This window comes from Dinoponera quadriceps, unplaced genomic scaffold (genome assembly GCF_001313825.1).
Source record: "Dinoponera quadriceps isolate SergipeBrazil2010 unplaced genomic scaffold, ASM131382v1 scaffold179, whole genome shotgun sequence".
Classification (NCBI taxonomy): Eukaryota; Metazoa; Arthropoda; class Insecta; order Hymenoptera; family Formicidae; genus Dinoponera; species Dinoponera quadriceps.
In genome coordinates, this window is record NW_014554529.1 from 447,484 (window position 1) to 462,584 (window position 15,101).

Genomic DNA, 15,101 nt, shown 5'->3' on the forward strand with positions numbered 1-15,101 from the left:
ATATACATACATTTATTCTATATTCATATTTTATAAATTATATTGTATATTAAGAAATGTGTACTATTAGAACCATAATGGAGGAAGTAGTTATACATTATATGCGCAAGACTGCAGGAGGAAGATCGTAGGATATAAATATAAAATAAACAGATGTCGGTAATTAAACCATAAACATTTTTTATAGGAACATGTACAGATGAAATTGTTTAAATAATCAGTGTATAGTCGGTTTTGGAAATTTATTTTCTAAAGAAGCTATCTCCTTGTGTGACCGACTGCGTGCCGATTATTTAAATTATATCTCGATCGATTGAATTGTCGCGAAATCAGAAAATATGATGCACAAAATATATATTTTTTATTTTTTTACTTGATTTTCTAACAAATCTATCACGTTTAAATTATATAATGTATATATATATATAAGAGTATAATTATACATATAATTATACATAGTGTTATTCTGTCTGTACACGGTGTATGAAGTAATTACAACAATATCGGAAAATCAATGTACGATGAAATAAATATGAAAATCAAGAATTATACGTTTTGTGACTTTTGTATATGTACAATATATATATAAGAATAAGATAGAGTCGTGCGATCAGCAGCCACATGCATGAAATTTATAATTATATATATTTTTTAATAAAAAGTAGGTTATTCATATATATATATATATATATATATATATAAACATATACATATATACATATATAGATCTGCATATTTTCACGATATTATCTCCCATTTTATGGAACCTGAATTGAGTAGGAGTTCCCCTGAGTCTTCGTGCGAGCGCAACCACCGGACTGGCTTTAAGCCGCCGCGGTTCCTCCCCGACGTTACGACCACTTTTCGCCAGTACGCCGCTGGACCGGTCGCCGCGCCAGCAACGATCACTCTTCCCAGTCGTCCGTGTCGGGTTGAGAGTCGTACTCGCTGGTGGCGGAGTTCCGGTCCGACGCGGACGCCTCGTTTGGCTTCGGCGGGGGCGGTATCAGACTCGACATTCTCTCCAGGGCGTCTACCGTAGAGCCGGCGATACCTTTGCGCCTCAGCGCCAGTTTCGCATGCAGGTCCGCCATCAGATCCCCGCCGACGGATGCCGAGGACCATCGGTCGCGCTTCTTCTCGTCCGGCGCGGTAGGCCTCAGCTTCGCTCGGCCTATTCCGCCGGCGTTTCGTATCGCCGCCATCAAATTCGAACGGTCGTCCGTGACGTTCCTCGCCGCCGGCCGGGCTTTCTCCTTCTTCTCCGGGTTGTCGCCCGACGGTTCCGCCGCCGGCGGCGGCGGCGGCGGCGGCGGCGGCGGTGGAGGCGGCGGAGGCGGCGGCGGCGGTGGTGCCATCACTTGCCGAACATTCTTCCCGTTGCTCTCGGCGGTATTCAGCGCGGGGGGAGGAGGCGGTGGCGGCGCGGTTTCCCGCGACGACGTCACGGCCGCAGGCACGTTTTCAGTCAGAACAGGCAAACACGGCGCGTTGTCCTCGACCTTCCCGCGGGAGTCCCTCTCGTCGCTGATCGGCGTCGGCAGATCCAGACGCACCGTCGGCGTCGTCACCGCGGACGACGGCGCGATCGGGCTCTGCGAGTTCAGATCGAGCACAAATTTCTCATCGTCCACGATGCCGGGCAGGTCTGGGAGTGTCAGCGGCACGTTGATCTGAGGGACCTGAAAGATTCCGGATATTTTCTTTCTTTCTGAATAAATCTCGGATGTGCGTTTCGAATAATCTCCACACATATGTTACACGTCATCTAATGTTAGTATTTTTAATATGCCGATGTAATAATAAGGAATTACGCAAGGATCGCTTGCCAAATTATCACAAAAGATCCACGTAGGTCTGATCATTTTGTAATAAATATATAATGTTGACTTTAGTCCCCTCCACATTACCATATATCGTAGAAATGACATTGTTTTCATCCAATATATCATGTACGAATAGTTCATAAAATTATTCCCCCTTCAATTACCGAAGGTCGTCGAAACCGTGTGTGGATGATAGGGCGGTCCAAATGTTAATTAACATAGAGTCCGACTGGGTCGTTAAAAAATATGACGCGCGTTAAACGGGGATATGTTGCACGGGAATTCTCACCTCTCCGAGAGTCGGTGTGTACAGATAGTTGGAAGACGAGTCCATTTCCGATGAAAGCCACGGTTGTACAATCGAGTCCGGCGCGTCCTCAATTTGCTGCTTGTCGTTAGATTGGCGCGATGATCTCACCGAGGTTTTTTCATACGGGCTGTCCGTGCTGTCGAACAACAGGAGGGCACTAACTGAGGATAATTGCGGCGGGAACGGTTCCCCGTCATCCTCGAGACCGCTGCTTTTTTTGCTGGCCTTCGATCGTACGTGGTAGAATTGCAGTTTCTCTTGAAGATTGATATTTGCGGTGTACTGGCCGCCTTCCGTCTTACAGTTGGAAGATAAATACGACTCGGGGATATCTTTTATAGGCACGGAACACTTGTAAATGCTTGGTACAATAACAGCGCGCTTGTACTGCGGCGGTATCGTCACTCGGTACTCCTTGTAAGTACAGTTAGCTGGATACTTGGCAGCTGAGTACATCTTCACCGCTTTCAGGTTCAAGTTGGTTTGCAGATAATGCAATCTGCCCTCCAGTTTCCTAGCTCTCTCCTTGATGTTGCTCAATCTAAAATACATGTTCCATGCATCCATTTCATTATGTTAGATTATTATCGTTAGATATGTGTATACGAACAAACAGTAAGCTTTGTATCGTCAAGATGATAAATGTAAGGATTGCGTTGAGAACCAAAGAGCTGGTGAATTTCTTTACCTCTGCGTATTCTCCGACAGCCTCCTGTCGATACAATCAAATATATATGAGACAGCATCGCCCAGATTATCCAGAGCTTCCGATATTTGAACTATCGTCTCTTCGTGTCTCAGGTTGTTCGGTATAATACCTGAAGAATATTTTTCGCTCGTTAATTGCGATTTTTACTTAATTTTCTACGGCTATTATTCCGTCCGTTCGTGTCGCTCAATCCCGTCTTCTGTTTTCGTTCAAGATCTAACGTTTCCATCATTCTATTATTCCAGCTTTTAGGTTATGTCAGGCACGATGTGTAAATATATGTAATACAAGCGTTGCGAACTTGCGCAATTGTAAACGCGAATATGTGCTGCGAGAATGACAGAATTAACATACCAATTTCGATCCGTTCTGGCATCTTGGTCCCGCGAAGTCGCAAAAATACCTCACAGTGCGACGACACGCATATTTTTGGGATACGTTAAGAAAATCGGTATGATCGAATTACAGACATGTGTATATACGCATTGTAGAAATCTCGTCGATTATTTCGGGTATATTGTACATGACATTCCATAAAAATTGCGCTCGCTGATAAAACGTCGCATGACGACACATGACATCCAGAGAGAATTATCTTACGGAGTTCGATCGTCAGCGACAATCCCGATGGGAGAAACACGAAACGAGACGAACTCCGTATATGGTAACTAACCGAAGTACAGGTTCGGTTCCGAGATGAACGATTTTTTGCATCTGTAGATACAATTTCTTGTGCAACTTTTTAATGTGAGAATATATGAAAAAGCAGTTTGTCGTAAAAATGGAACGAAAGCACGAATGCTTCACCGATGATTCTAATGTTTTTTTTTATATTTGTCTGCGTTAAATTTCTGCAAAAATTATTAGCCAGCAATACATTAAATGTGTAACATTAGAATATATGAACAGAAAAATGCACAATTCTAAATGCACACGCATAGTTTGTTATAATCTTCATGTAAAATTAAGTTGACGTCATGTGTAATTCTTTCACTTTGAGCGCCGCAGGGAAGTTGGAAAAACGATTGAACATTGGCAGAAAGTTTACAAGAACATAAAAACTTTATTATGGTCCATAATATCAGGTATAGGTGGTTACACTTGTTACGGTTTACGAAAGATTATCTTGAATATTTACGCTTAGACACGGTCATGTTTACACAAACACGAACGATGCGCAACATCCTTCTCGTCTGCTGCGGTACCGACGGAATGTTCGGTCGCTTCTAATCGTGAAGATATTATGCGAACCGATCTAATTTATTGCGGCGATCGTAGTGCTGATCGATATTAAATTATATAGAAATATCGACACATTGGACGGATTATACACATTTGAATTACAGATAGGATGAGAGTTACTGCGGCGAACGAACTTAGCAAAATATAGACAATCCGACTTGTACGACGTACTTTAACGAAGGCACGCACGCACACACATATATACACAGACGAATGAAGATCGATCTCCTATTTTTTTTTTCTTATATCTTTGAGAAGTAGTTTCAAGAATATTTCTCAAAATTTAGCGAAATGAGCACAGAGCAAAGTTTAAAACTGTATAACTTTGTGATCTCTTCTCTATGGGAGCAGACTGCATTTTTTGTGATTTTTTGATTTCTCAGAAGAAATATATGTAACATCTTTCTTTGACTTGATCCATCTTTTCTATGTCCGCTAAATTTCAAACATCGTCTCTGAGAGATTTGGAGTTTATATCCCGACTAATGGGCAAAATATTTTTGTCACGATCTTAGTGGAAACGAATAATCACTTCGATAGGCTGTAAACAAAACTCATAACTTTGCTCTTCCTTCATCACTGGTGTCGTATAGTACAAAAAGTCTATCTTTTTCTATTATCTCTATACTTACCTCAATTTTGAGGGGATATTCTCTAAACACTTTTCGAATATATATATATATATATATATAAAGACATCGATTTTCCCGAGCCGTTGGGTGTATATGTATGCTCTCTCGCTCGCTCTCTCTCTCTCTTTCTTTCTCTCTCTCTCTTTAATTAATTAAAACACTTTATATATTTACAAGATGGACTAATCTCAAGGGGGGACAAGTACATAGAGCTACATTTTATACACACACGTACGAATATATTGTCCGCGTAATCTTGAATAAAAGTACCGTAATCGGTGCATGAACAGACTGGTTTTCAAGCATCTTACAACTAAAATATTCTCGAACACACTCAGGGAACCTAACTTTTAAGTTTTCGGCCGAAGACGTAAGAACTAAATTTACGAAAGTACTTTCTTAAACGCCCTAAGTTTTAGTTCGCCCCCTTCAGTCGCTTCCTCCAGGTGTGTGTGTGTGTGTGTGTGTGTGTGTGTTTGCGCTCGCGCGCGTGTGTGTGTGTTCACTAGAAGAAAAGTAAAGTTAAGGGATTGTACGGCATCGTACATCTTTCGCGATCGTTAAATAATACTGCACGCTTCGTTAACAACAACAACAGCAATAAGTTCTCTCCCTCTCCTTCTCTGAGTTGTCAAAAGGGGCAAAACATGTCTATTTACACATCTATTATTTCAAGTTACGTCTTACTCCGATTCCCATCCATCCGATGGGGAGAGAATATTACATTAAATCGCGAACATAAAACTCAAATTCGTATTCGCAGTCACCGAGACCAAACACGTCTCGAGGAATCCGTTGTTTGTTGGTGTCGGTTCACAATTGGTATTTTAAGTCTTAAGAAATTGACTAATCACAGTTAATCATTCTCTTCACATTCGACCGTGATCGACCAATTTCTTGAGGCTTAAAGTTTAAAATTGTAGATCGACATTTATTTATGTTACGTTCAACTTCGTCGAACCAATGCACGGAGAGCGCCGGATATTCGGGATGCATTCAGAAAAGTTCGCCCGACTCTGCTGCGCAAAATTTTATTTTTCTCTAGGCCGTTCACGAGAAAAATTAACTTGTACTTATGTATCTATACACACACACACACACATATATATAGATATATATATGTATATATGTATATATGTATATAGCAAGAAATAAATATCGCAAGAACACAAGAGAAGAGAGAAGAAACTTTAACAGTCGCGCGCACACACAATCGCTCAGGCCCGGGAGGGGGGGGGGGGAAGAAACATCGGTCTCTTAATCTCGAGGGTTACCAAAAGCACTGGAGGCTGTCGGGTCGCATCCGGTATCCGGTCAGTCTCTCCGGGGAGACAGTCCGAGTCGACGAAATTCTCTCCCCTTCTTCTCTTTTTTCTCGTTGATTGACGCAGTGTCGATCCACAATAAGCGTATTTTAAGCGTAAAAAATTAACCAATCACCATTGATTATTCTCCTATAATTCGATCGTGATCGGTCGATTTCCCGATGCTTGAAAATAGCTATTGCGGGCCGACACCGCACACGGAGACGACGAGTTTGGAATCCGACTTACGCCGCGGTCCACCGGCGAATTCGATTCGACTGATAAGGTCGAGGCGCGCGACACCCTGGTGGCGGCGACACGTTCCATGCGATCGTGACGCCAGTCTACTATATCACAGAAACGGAGTTCTCCATTTCGCCCGCAGTCTTTTTCTCGCCTCCGTCGTCGTTGCCGTCGTCGTTGCGGCGATCGCCGGAGACTAGAGACGCGTCCTTCGTCAGGACGAGGGAGTCCTCGCCGATGGGTGCGGCGGCCTCGACTAGATTCTCGACGGACGCCGCGGTGGGCGGCGCCTCGTGGCAGAAGCTGCGCCGCAGTGAGTGCTGGGTGGTGCGCAGCACAGCGCCCCTGCGGATGCTGCTGCGCAGCAGGCTCGCCACGTCGGCGGCGGTCAGCAGGTTCGAGCCGGGCGCGCCCGCGTACGGCGGTCTGCGCTCGAGGGTCGAGTGGGTGCGCTCGATCGCGTGTCTCTCCACCATCGGGATCCTGCTGGTGGTGCGGTCGATGGTGTTCGGCCGGTGCCGCCAATCGAGCATCGCCGCCGGCGGTGCGTCGCTACCGCAGTTCCCGGTGTTGGTAACGTCCGGCCGCGGCTCGGTCAGGTGGACGTCGTGCGGCCCAGCCCCGCCGTCGCTGCCGCCACTCTGCTGGTTCATCTCGACCAGCACGGTCGCGTAATCCGGCGGCGGCGGCTGCAAGGCCGGCCTCCTCGCCGCCGTCACCACGCTGCTCGTCTCGCCCAGGACGTTCGCGATCCTGCGCACGCTGCGCCGGAAACTCTGGCGCAGCATCTTCGCGATCCTCGCGCCGGTCGCCGTCGTGTAGCTAGGGGGTGGTGTGTACTTGGGCGGCGGGTCCTCGAACGGTATCTCCGTCGTCGTCGCAGCCGGCAAGATCCCGTTGCCGTGCAGGCTGGTGCCGGTGTCGAGCTGCGTGTGCGCGTCCCGGGCGTCCTCCGGCTCCAGCGGCGGCCGGTACAGCAGCTGGATCCTCTGTGACAACGATCGAATCGCTCGTTTGAAAACTCCATATTTATTCGCCGCCTTTCTATTTCGTACATTCCTATTAGCTCGAAAAAGGACTCGTCACTTTTCCCACTGAACTTTGACCGACTGGAAAGTTACTGATTTTGTTGAAAGGTGAGACAATGAGACGGCTCGTTGGACGGCTAAAAAAACAGTGAATCTGCCGTTATTTCTACCTCTTGTAGGAATGATCAGCACTTCGAAACCAGATATCTCTTCCAGATCGGCAAACATGACGAAACCTTTAGCGCTAATCTTTACCGCCAACCGACACTAGCGATAAACGACTACTCTTAATGAGTTACTTGACAAACTACTACGTATGCATGCGAGATTTACGCAAGGGAAGTTAACGTGAACTTACGCCGTTACATTGTTCGCAGTGATTTACCGTTACCTCCACCTGTTCGTTCTATCGTCGGCAAGAACAGAAAGACAGCGTGAAAGATATATGTTACGGATTTGTAGCGTGTGTGTGCGTGTGTGTGTTAATAACACGTGGACAAGTAGATAAGAATCTGTTGACACAGGCAATCTAGGGAAGAGATATCGGGGAATGTTTTTGGAACGTTCAGATACGCTTAAATCCGCAATCCTCACGACGGTAGATTGCGAAGTTCACGCGTACGGCCGAGGGATTTCGAGAACGACACGAGGCGAAACTGCGCGTGCGCAGTCTCGTTTGGTGGACTAGTTCCTCCGCAAAGCAAGCACCGACAGGTCTCGTGTTTCCCCGCGCTGAACGATCGTCGAGACCCGTCAACACGGGTTGTACAAACGCTATCGGCAAAATGACCAACAACCATGTGCATCGCTTCTCAGTCTACCTTCGTGCGCTCTTATTATTCGCGGGATCGCCGCTCCCCGGCGTCATTACTAAAACTATCCAAACATTAATTTTGTCACCCCCTCAACAGGAGACTGGACATCTTAGACTTCTTGATTAAAAAAAAAGTGCTGCTCCGGTTGGTTGCCGGGATGTCTCGATATGTCGAGTTCAGACACTTTTCTGAGGATGCATATGCACGATTCATTCTCATTATAGATAATAGTATTGATAAAAGTAGACTTTCTAATTCCTTAAAAATACACTCTTCTCCATTATCTTTTTGTCCTTCATCTCTCGTCTTGTGATAACGTTCAGTTACACATAGAGAAGAATCGCTTTATTCGGCAGTTCTCAGTTCGTTGCCACTTTCGGCGAAATAAGGAGCTAAACCGACCAATAAGAAGTCAAAGACCGCCCAGACAGTTACTTGAGGGGGTCTGGTCATTTCTCCTCTACGCGACCGTGTCGAATCGCCTCCGAAAGCAAAAGATGAAGTATAGCCGGTCGTATCGACGAGGTTGACACTTACGTCGAATATGTCGGCTGGTTCTCTGTTCAAGTATCGACACGTCTGTATGATACCCACTGCTAATATCGTCATTATCGGTATCAGCTGAATCGCAGCGCCAAGTTGCTTCGCCCACAACGCCCAGTAATCTTTGTGCAGACGACGGGAGGAGTAGAGTTCTCGGAAGCCGCTGCTCTTGAATATCGTGATAGAGAGGACCTGCGAGAACAACAACACGATGACGGGAACACGTGCGATAGGATGATTTCAGAACGTCGACGTAAGCCATCTCGGCTTTACTCACCAGTAAAGTCACCGGGAGAATGACGTTCCAGGTGAAAGATAACAGAGGTCCGGCCCAGTATCTCAGGCATCGCCCTGTCGGTGGGAATAGTTCAGCGACGACCGCCTCTCCGGTGTGCGGACGTCCGCGGACCGCGAATACCGCGGCGATTTGTATCAAATATAAAACGACTATCCACCATGCCCCGCCGACAGTGTAATCGAGATAATACACGACGTAAATGCCCAGCTGCGAACACACGACAAATACATCATGAGAAAGTAGAGCGTAATATTTTCTTTCTTTTTATTTACATTTAGACCTCCACTGAAAAGTCCCGGTCCCGTTCGGGAACCGTTGGTATTTCGAGTTACATTCATCAAGTTATAGAAGAAGTTATAAAACTGTTATATCTGAGAGAGAGAGAGAGAGAGAAAAGAAACAACTAGTAAAATTATACAATTAGTTGTTATTATTATTACTACTTATTGATGATAACATTATTAGATTTATGAATAATGATTTTGATAAACCCGACAGTTTAATACAAACGACTGCCATGATATATCAGTGAAACGGAGCTCATTATTACAATTCATTGTTATCGTAGACTTTGTATTTCGTCGTACGTTATATATTATCATTTGTTACCATTTGTTCTATTTCATTATCGGACTCGCCGGTTAACGTTATCATTAGAAGCGAGTGAAATTATTGGACCACTGACACCGTAGAGGCACTGGTCTTCACATCTCGCACTTGTACGTCGAAAAACATGACGTCGCTCTTCGTGTAGCCCGGATACCGGCTGAGCGTCGTGTGGGGAATGAACATGTACAGGTCGGACTTCCTGTCGGGATCGTCCGTGTCGTCCCGGCCGACGGTTTTCACGCTTTTCCTCAGGTCGTTCGCGGGATTCTCCTGATCGCGCAGAACCACGGACGCTCGGAGGACGCAGGGCCAGTCCAGCAGAGGATCCCACTTGCCGCTTTCCACGCGCAGACAGCCGATAATGTGACGATCCTTCCACTGGCCCTTGCCGTTCAGGAACAACTCCATCCTCAGGGTGTAACCGTACTCCCGGTCGAGGAACACCGGACTGTGGATCGCGCTGTTCTTCTCCTTGGCCGCGTTCATCTTCTCCCTGTAGCCGTCGACTCGCCATATGAGACGACCGTTCGTCGAGGCGGGGAACAGCCTCTCTTCCGAGCAGGCGCAGGAATTCGCCTCGGGGAACTCCGCTCCGGGGCTGCTCTCCGCGATCAGCTCCTCCATGTACTTGAGATTCTGCCTCATTTGGAATTTCAGGCCCTTCAGGTCGGACTTCTGCCTGGCTGTGCTCTCGGCTTGCTTGCGGATCTCCTCCAGCAGATCGTCCACGTTTCTCGACAGAGCGTCGTGCTTGGCCGTCAGCTCCTTCGAGTCCCTGCACCTCATCTCCAGCTCGAGCTTCAGATCGTTGATACGCTGGGTCTGCTCCTGCCACATGTCTCCCACGCGCACGCCCTCTTTCGCGACGAAGGTCCTGAGCTCCCTCAACTCTCCGAGCCGATCGTCCTGCCGCCTGCTTCGCTCGTCGGCCAGCTCGAACAGCTTCAGCTGCTCGGAGATCTGCCGGAAGCTCGCGCTGCTGCGGTGCTGCGCGTCGTCCGTGATGATCTCCAGGTCGTCCAGCCTCTGGTTGAGCAGGGCGACGCCGGCGCGAGTCTTCTCGACCACCATTCCAACGTCCGAGCGCAGCGCGGCGAGCGACTCCTGCTGAGAGTGCAGCAGGTGCGAGTTCCTCGAGAGAGCGTCGCGCAGGTGCGCCCGCTCCTTCTCCCCGTAATCGATCGCCAGCCGCAGCAGCGTCAGCACCGAGAACACCTTCTCCTTCCACACCGAGTCCTCGAGACACGACTTCCTCGACATCCTCCTGCCGCACGACTTCCGATGGCTCTCCAGGTGTCTGCGCGGCACGTAGACGCCGCACTTGTTCGGACACTCCTCCAGAACCGACGAGCACTGAGCCATGTGCTCGGACAGGTGCCTCTCCTCCAGGAACTCGTTGCAGAAGTAGCAGGACACGCTGCGGCGCACTATCGTGTGAACGTGCTCGCTCATGTTTCCTCGTTTCGGCGAGGCGGAAAACCGCGTTCAACGATACTGGCGCGGCACTGACTCGTGCACGATACCGCGCCAAGTTGAAAAACTCGATAACAATCCTCGGGTAAATGGAGATTACGCGATCTCCGGCTGATAAGAAGAGGCGGGGGAGGGATGACGCGGAGATAATATCGCAGGTAACTGCGTGGGTATATCCGACGTTACATTTTTTACGCGCGACGTACATTCAACGTGTCGCGTCGCACCGCGACGCAAATTAAATCGCGACGCTCGTACACGGCGCGCAACTTCAATTAATATTTGTGTAACGCGTAATCAAGGGACTCGCGCTCGCTTATATCTGCAGATAAGTAAGACGATAAATCCATCCGGGGAGATTTATTATCCCCGACTTGGAGAACTACGGGGAAATTTACCTCCGTGGCCATAGGCAATCCGAGTATGTAGGCACAGGCGCAGCTGAAGAACGTAATGGTCGTCTCCCAGAGCTTCATCATCTTCGTATTGATCGCCATTATGCCGGTTATTACGCAATGCCAGATCGCCAGCTGGAAAGACGATGCGAATACCTAAGTATTTTCACGCCTCGTTGCGCGCTCATCCGTCGGAATGAACGACTGACTGATGTAGGCTGAGCGATTCTCAGTTACGCGTTACCGGAAACGAAACATTCTAGGACGAATCCAGGTGGAACCACGGCTGTGAGTCTGTAAGTCTGCGAGATGTCGCAGGGATCTGTTCCAGTGTGGTAGGTGACAACATAAGATCGTAAGGAAAATGAAAATCATTCATACTCGCTTCGTGAATGTACTCACATTGGTCTATAATAGGCGGTATGTTCGTAAGAATAAGAAATCGACCAATCATGCTCGAATGTAAGGAGAATAATCGACCACGATCGGTTAATTTCTTACTCTTACTTCTTATAAACATACTTCTGCCGCCCAGTTGTAGGCCGCGTTTATTGTACTGAAATGAAACAACTCAAAAACTCACAGCCATACTTTTAGAGCCTCAATAGAACGGCTGACTTGTCACTTGAAGACAATGTTCTACGACCTGAATCTTCAACTGTATTATCATTTCTTTAGATTTCTTATTATACAACGTCATCAAAGAGAACAGCTTTTTAGGTCGAAGACTCCAGACCCATGACAGTCATTGTGCGCAACTTAGGACAAAGATTTAAGGTCGTCTCGAACCGGTGAGTCAACCGTTCCTGTTCAAGCCCCCACGGACATTGTGGAATGGACCTTTATTTATGGTGCCTCACCCGCCTAATGAGAAAGTGTCGTACCTGCTGTGCGATTCCAAATAAGATAATGATGAAGTAAAACAGTACCGCCCAGAATGGCGACACCTGTTCGGTGCCCAGCAACGCCAAGGTCGCAGGCACCAGTTCAGTGCACAGTCTCAATACTTGGTATCCCGACTCGACGCTCGTGTCGGCGTTAGGCCGGATCACGCGTTGCCCGAGGAGGAAGGACGCGTGGGACATGAATCTCTCCGGCGTACTGCCGTATCCCGGCGGTGTCGGTTGATTGGCGAGTCTCATAAACGTATACCCTGATATCCTCTCTGAAAATTCGTCTCCGGGAATGATCACGAATGCACGTCCGGTTGATTCGATCGCTCCGGGCGAACGATACACGGGCTTACCGAACGAGCTGGTGGTGTAGATGTAGCCGTGATGTCTGAGGATCTGCACGCATGTGTTCGCGAGAAAGGCCGCGAGGAGGAGAACGGCGAAGGTGAGGACCACCACGAGGCTCGTGTCTCGCTGCAGGAGGTGCTTGTGCTTGTTATGAGCCGCTATCTGAAACGAGGAATGGGTACATCCCGATGAGCCGCGTTCGAAGTTCTACGATATCATGAAAGATCCGTGATAGAACCGGCAAAGAGACGAAATAACGATCTCAAGTGAGGAGTCGTCGACCGGCCGACGGCGAAACGAGATGTATACCTGCATAGCCGCCGCACCGAGTAAACCCCACGTGAGGAAAACCTCGTTCGAGGCGGCCACCCACGATTTCCCGTTGATGAAGAACTCGCTCCAGACGGTGGCGGGAAAGAGCTGGTGCTGTATCGAGCCGGTCGCGTTCAGCCCCAGAAGCTTCGCGCAGAGGACCAACGTGCCAACCACGGGCACCAGTGTGAACACGTACACCACTTTCCCGTAGGACCTCAGGCCTGGAGGAATGAACAATAAATGCGCAACCCTCGCGTTCTCCGACGAATTTACGGATGTCTCATATCACTTCACATCAGTCGCATTTTGCGATAAAAGCGTTCACCAATGCAAATCTCAAGACTTGATCACCTACATATGTTTGGTTTCATTAAATTCTTTGGTATTTTAAATTTATAAATCTGGAAGAATGTTGGAAATGTTTTAGAAAAAAATTAGAACGTTACTGACAATATCCGACGTCAATGTTGGGAAATTTCGCTGACACTTATTCGAGGAGAAGCATTTTTTTACATTTCTCTTTACCTTTGCTCAGTGAAACGAACACGATCATCCATACGACGGCCAAATTGAAGGCCACCTGGAACTTCAGCGTAACCACGCCCGGATCGACATCGTTCAAATGATGCCTCTGCAACACGGCGCCGCTGAAGTAATCCGGAACGGTTTCGTGCAATTTGTACGACGCGGTAGTGTTGTGCGCGGGACGGTTGTCGTCCCGATAGAGAAGAAACGGCTCCGCCCATCGATACTTATCCTGCTTCGTTATGAACGAATCTCTGCAATCAATGCAACCACGCGTTTCGTTCTACTTGGTCAACACGGCATGATGTTACAATTCCGACGCGTACAAATGATAAAGTTGGACGCTCGGGTAGATATCAGGAGGGCCGAAATTAGAAACGGGTTGACGGAAATTTATAAACGTGAATGTATATCAATTCGATATTTTATTTCTTTAAGCCAATCTATGTTTGCGTCAAGTCTATTTCGTCATTTGTTTCGCCGATCGGTTAAATCACGGATAACTTTGTTGTATACAAGCCTCCGCTGTTTTAAAGAGAAAAATCAATTTGGTTTTCGGACAAAATTTATTAGATAAATCGAAGAAAATTTCACCCTTAATCGCCGGAAAGATGTTATTTCTATATTTAATCGTTATAATTCCTCTCCTTTTGATTACTCTATCTCTTCATGACTCGATTCATCCTCTAAACTACAATTTAGTTACACGTATAATTCCACATAATTGAAAATGTATTTCGAAGTAAATATCGGAACGTACCTGAAGTACACAAACATCCACGATACACCGACTATACTGTAGATACCGATGAAAGCCTGCGCGGTGAGCAGGGCTATTCCGACACCTTGAAAAAGCGGCGAAATCCTCCACATATCCACAGAACCAGCCGCCAGTCTTTGTCCGAGGCACACGTGCAACGTTAATAACGGGATGCCCAGTATGAGAGATAAAATCAGGAACTGTACAATGAAGTTTGCTGTAAGGTAGAAGATGTCATAAGTGTAAAGTAAAATGAAACAACACAAAGTGGCATATAAAAAACAAACAAGTGAAGTAAAATGAAGTAAAACTCGCAGAAAAATTTCGCATGGTGATCCAATAATCGAAATATGCAACTTTGCGTTTCGCCGCACCTTGCAGTCACTTTTTCCAAATTTTCAGCCGATTTTAAGCGTCCTAGCGTAACCACTGCCGAAATCAATGTCTTATTGTATTTAATATTATGCCTGGTTTTTAAGTTTTTGCACACACTCTATATATTTATTATTTTCTTGCTTTCGGTGTGTTTGCGTATCTTTTCTGTTATTTTCTTTTAATTTGTATAAAATGGGTTATTCCGTTAATGAATAAATAATGAAAAAAAAGAACAGAATAAACAGAATTAGTCGCGACGAAGAAAATATTCGCAATTGTCTTGCAGTTGTTGATGAATACCGATTACATAGTGGACGTGGCTAATCAACCGTTTCCTCGGTAAAAATCAATCATTACCTTCGGGAGCAGCCTCGGGACTAATTATTGGTTTTACGGAGAGCGCGTCACGGTATGAATTATTATCAACGAGCGATAATTATCGGCTATTAATCTTAAGA

At 46.7% G+C, this 15,101-nt stretch overlaps 3 protein-coding genes across 5 annotated transcripts in view; all 3 read right to left on the minus strand.

Annotated features, from left to right (window-relative positions):
• Positions 1 to 15: 15 nt before the first annotated feature.
• Positions 16 to 3,435, minus strand: LOC106751755 (WAS protein family homolog 1-like). 2 transcript variants are annotated; one of them, XM_014632808.1, is made up of 4 exons: positions 3,200 to 3,435; positions 2,825 to 2,954; positions 2,116 to 2,677; positions 16 to 1,682 (listed from the first exon to the last, which is right to left on the minus strand). In XM_014632808.1, exons 1-4 carry the CDS (start codon positions 3,219 to 3,221, stop codon positions 906 to 908), a joined length of 1,491 nt encoding a protein of 496 aa, XP_014488294.1. In that variant the 5' UTR covers positions 3,222 to 3,435; the 3' UTR covers positions 16 to 905. The 2 variants fall into 2 exon arrangements, with proteins under 2 accessions (XP_014488294.1, XP_014488295.1); XM_014632809.1 differs by lacking the exon at positions 2,825 to 2,954.
• Positions 3,436 to 5,966: 2,531 nt separating this feature from the next.
• LOC106751810 overlaps positions 5,967 to 15,101 on the minus strand; it is a 66,909-nt gene continuing 57,774 nt past the window's right edge. Inside the window, exons 5-14 of one of the 2 annotated variants that reach the window (XM_014632990.1) lie at positions 14,269 to 14,485; positions 13,509 to 13,762; positions 12,978 to 13,204; positions 12,674 to 12,830; positions 12,312 to 12,592; positions 11,431 to 11,562; positions 8,930 to 9,157; positions 8,647 to 8,844; positions 7,653 to 7,700; positions 5,967 to 7,255 (exon numbers count right to left, since the gene is read on the minus strand). In XM_014632990.1, coding sequence (XP_014488476.1) covers positions 6,371 to 7,255; positions 7,653 to 7,700; positions 8,647 to 8,844; positions 8,930 to 9,157; positions 11,431 to 11,562; positions 12,312 to 12,592; positions 12,674 to 12,830; positions 12,978 to 13,204; positions 13,509 to 13,762; positions 14,269 to 14,485 — 2,627 coding nt within the window. In that variant the 3' untranslated portion in view covers positions 5,967 to 6,370. The remainder of the gene's footprint in view (positions 7,256 to 7,652; positions 7,701 to 8,646; positions 8,845 to 8,929; positions 9,158 to 11,430; positions 11,563 to 12,311; positions 12,593 to 12,673; positions 12,831 to 12,977; positions 13,205 to 13,508; positions 13,763 to 14,268; positions 14,486 to 15,101) is intronic. The other variant, XM_014632991.1, reaches the window with a different exon arrangement.
• LOC106751811 (TNF receptor-associated factor 5) lies at positions 9,165 to 11,412 on the minus strand. The gene has a single exon (XM_014632992.1). It carries the CDS (start codon positions 11,009 to 11,011, stop codon positions 9,620 to 9,622), a length of 1,392 nt encoding a protein of 463 aa, XP_014488478.1. The 5' UTR covers positions 11,012 to 11,412; the 3' UTR covers positions 9,165 to 9,619.

What these genes read in the sequence shown, in the direction of transcription:
- LOC106751755 (XM_014632808.1), bottom strand. Translation starts at nt 3,221, where the DNA reads ATGCCAGAACGGATCGAAATTG. An exon ending in GCCAGAACGGATCGAAATTG is followed by an intron (nt 2,955 to 3,199) that starts GTATGTTAATTC and finishes AATATTCTTCAG; the next exon opens with GTATTATACCGAACAACCTG. An exon ending in CTGTCGGAGAATACGCAGAG is followed by an intron (nt 2,678 to 2,824) that starts GTAAAGAAATTC and finishes CATGTATTTTAG; the next exon opens with ATTGAGCAACATCAAGGAGA.
- LOC106751811 (XM_014632992.1), bottom strand. Translation starts at nt 11,011, where the DNA reads ATGAGCGAGCACGTTCACACGATAGTGCGCCGCAGCGTGTCCTGCTAC.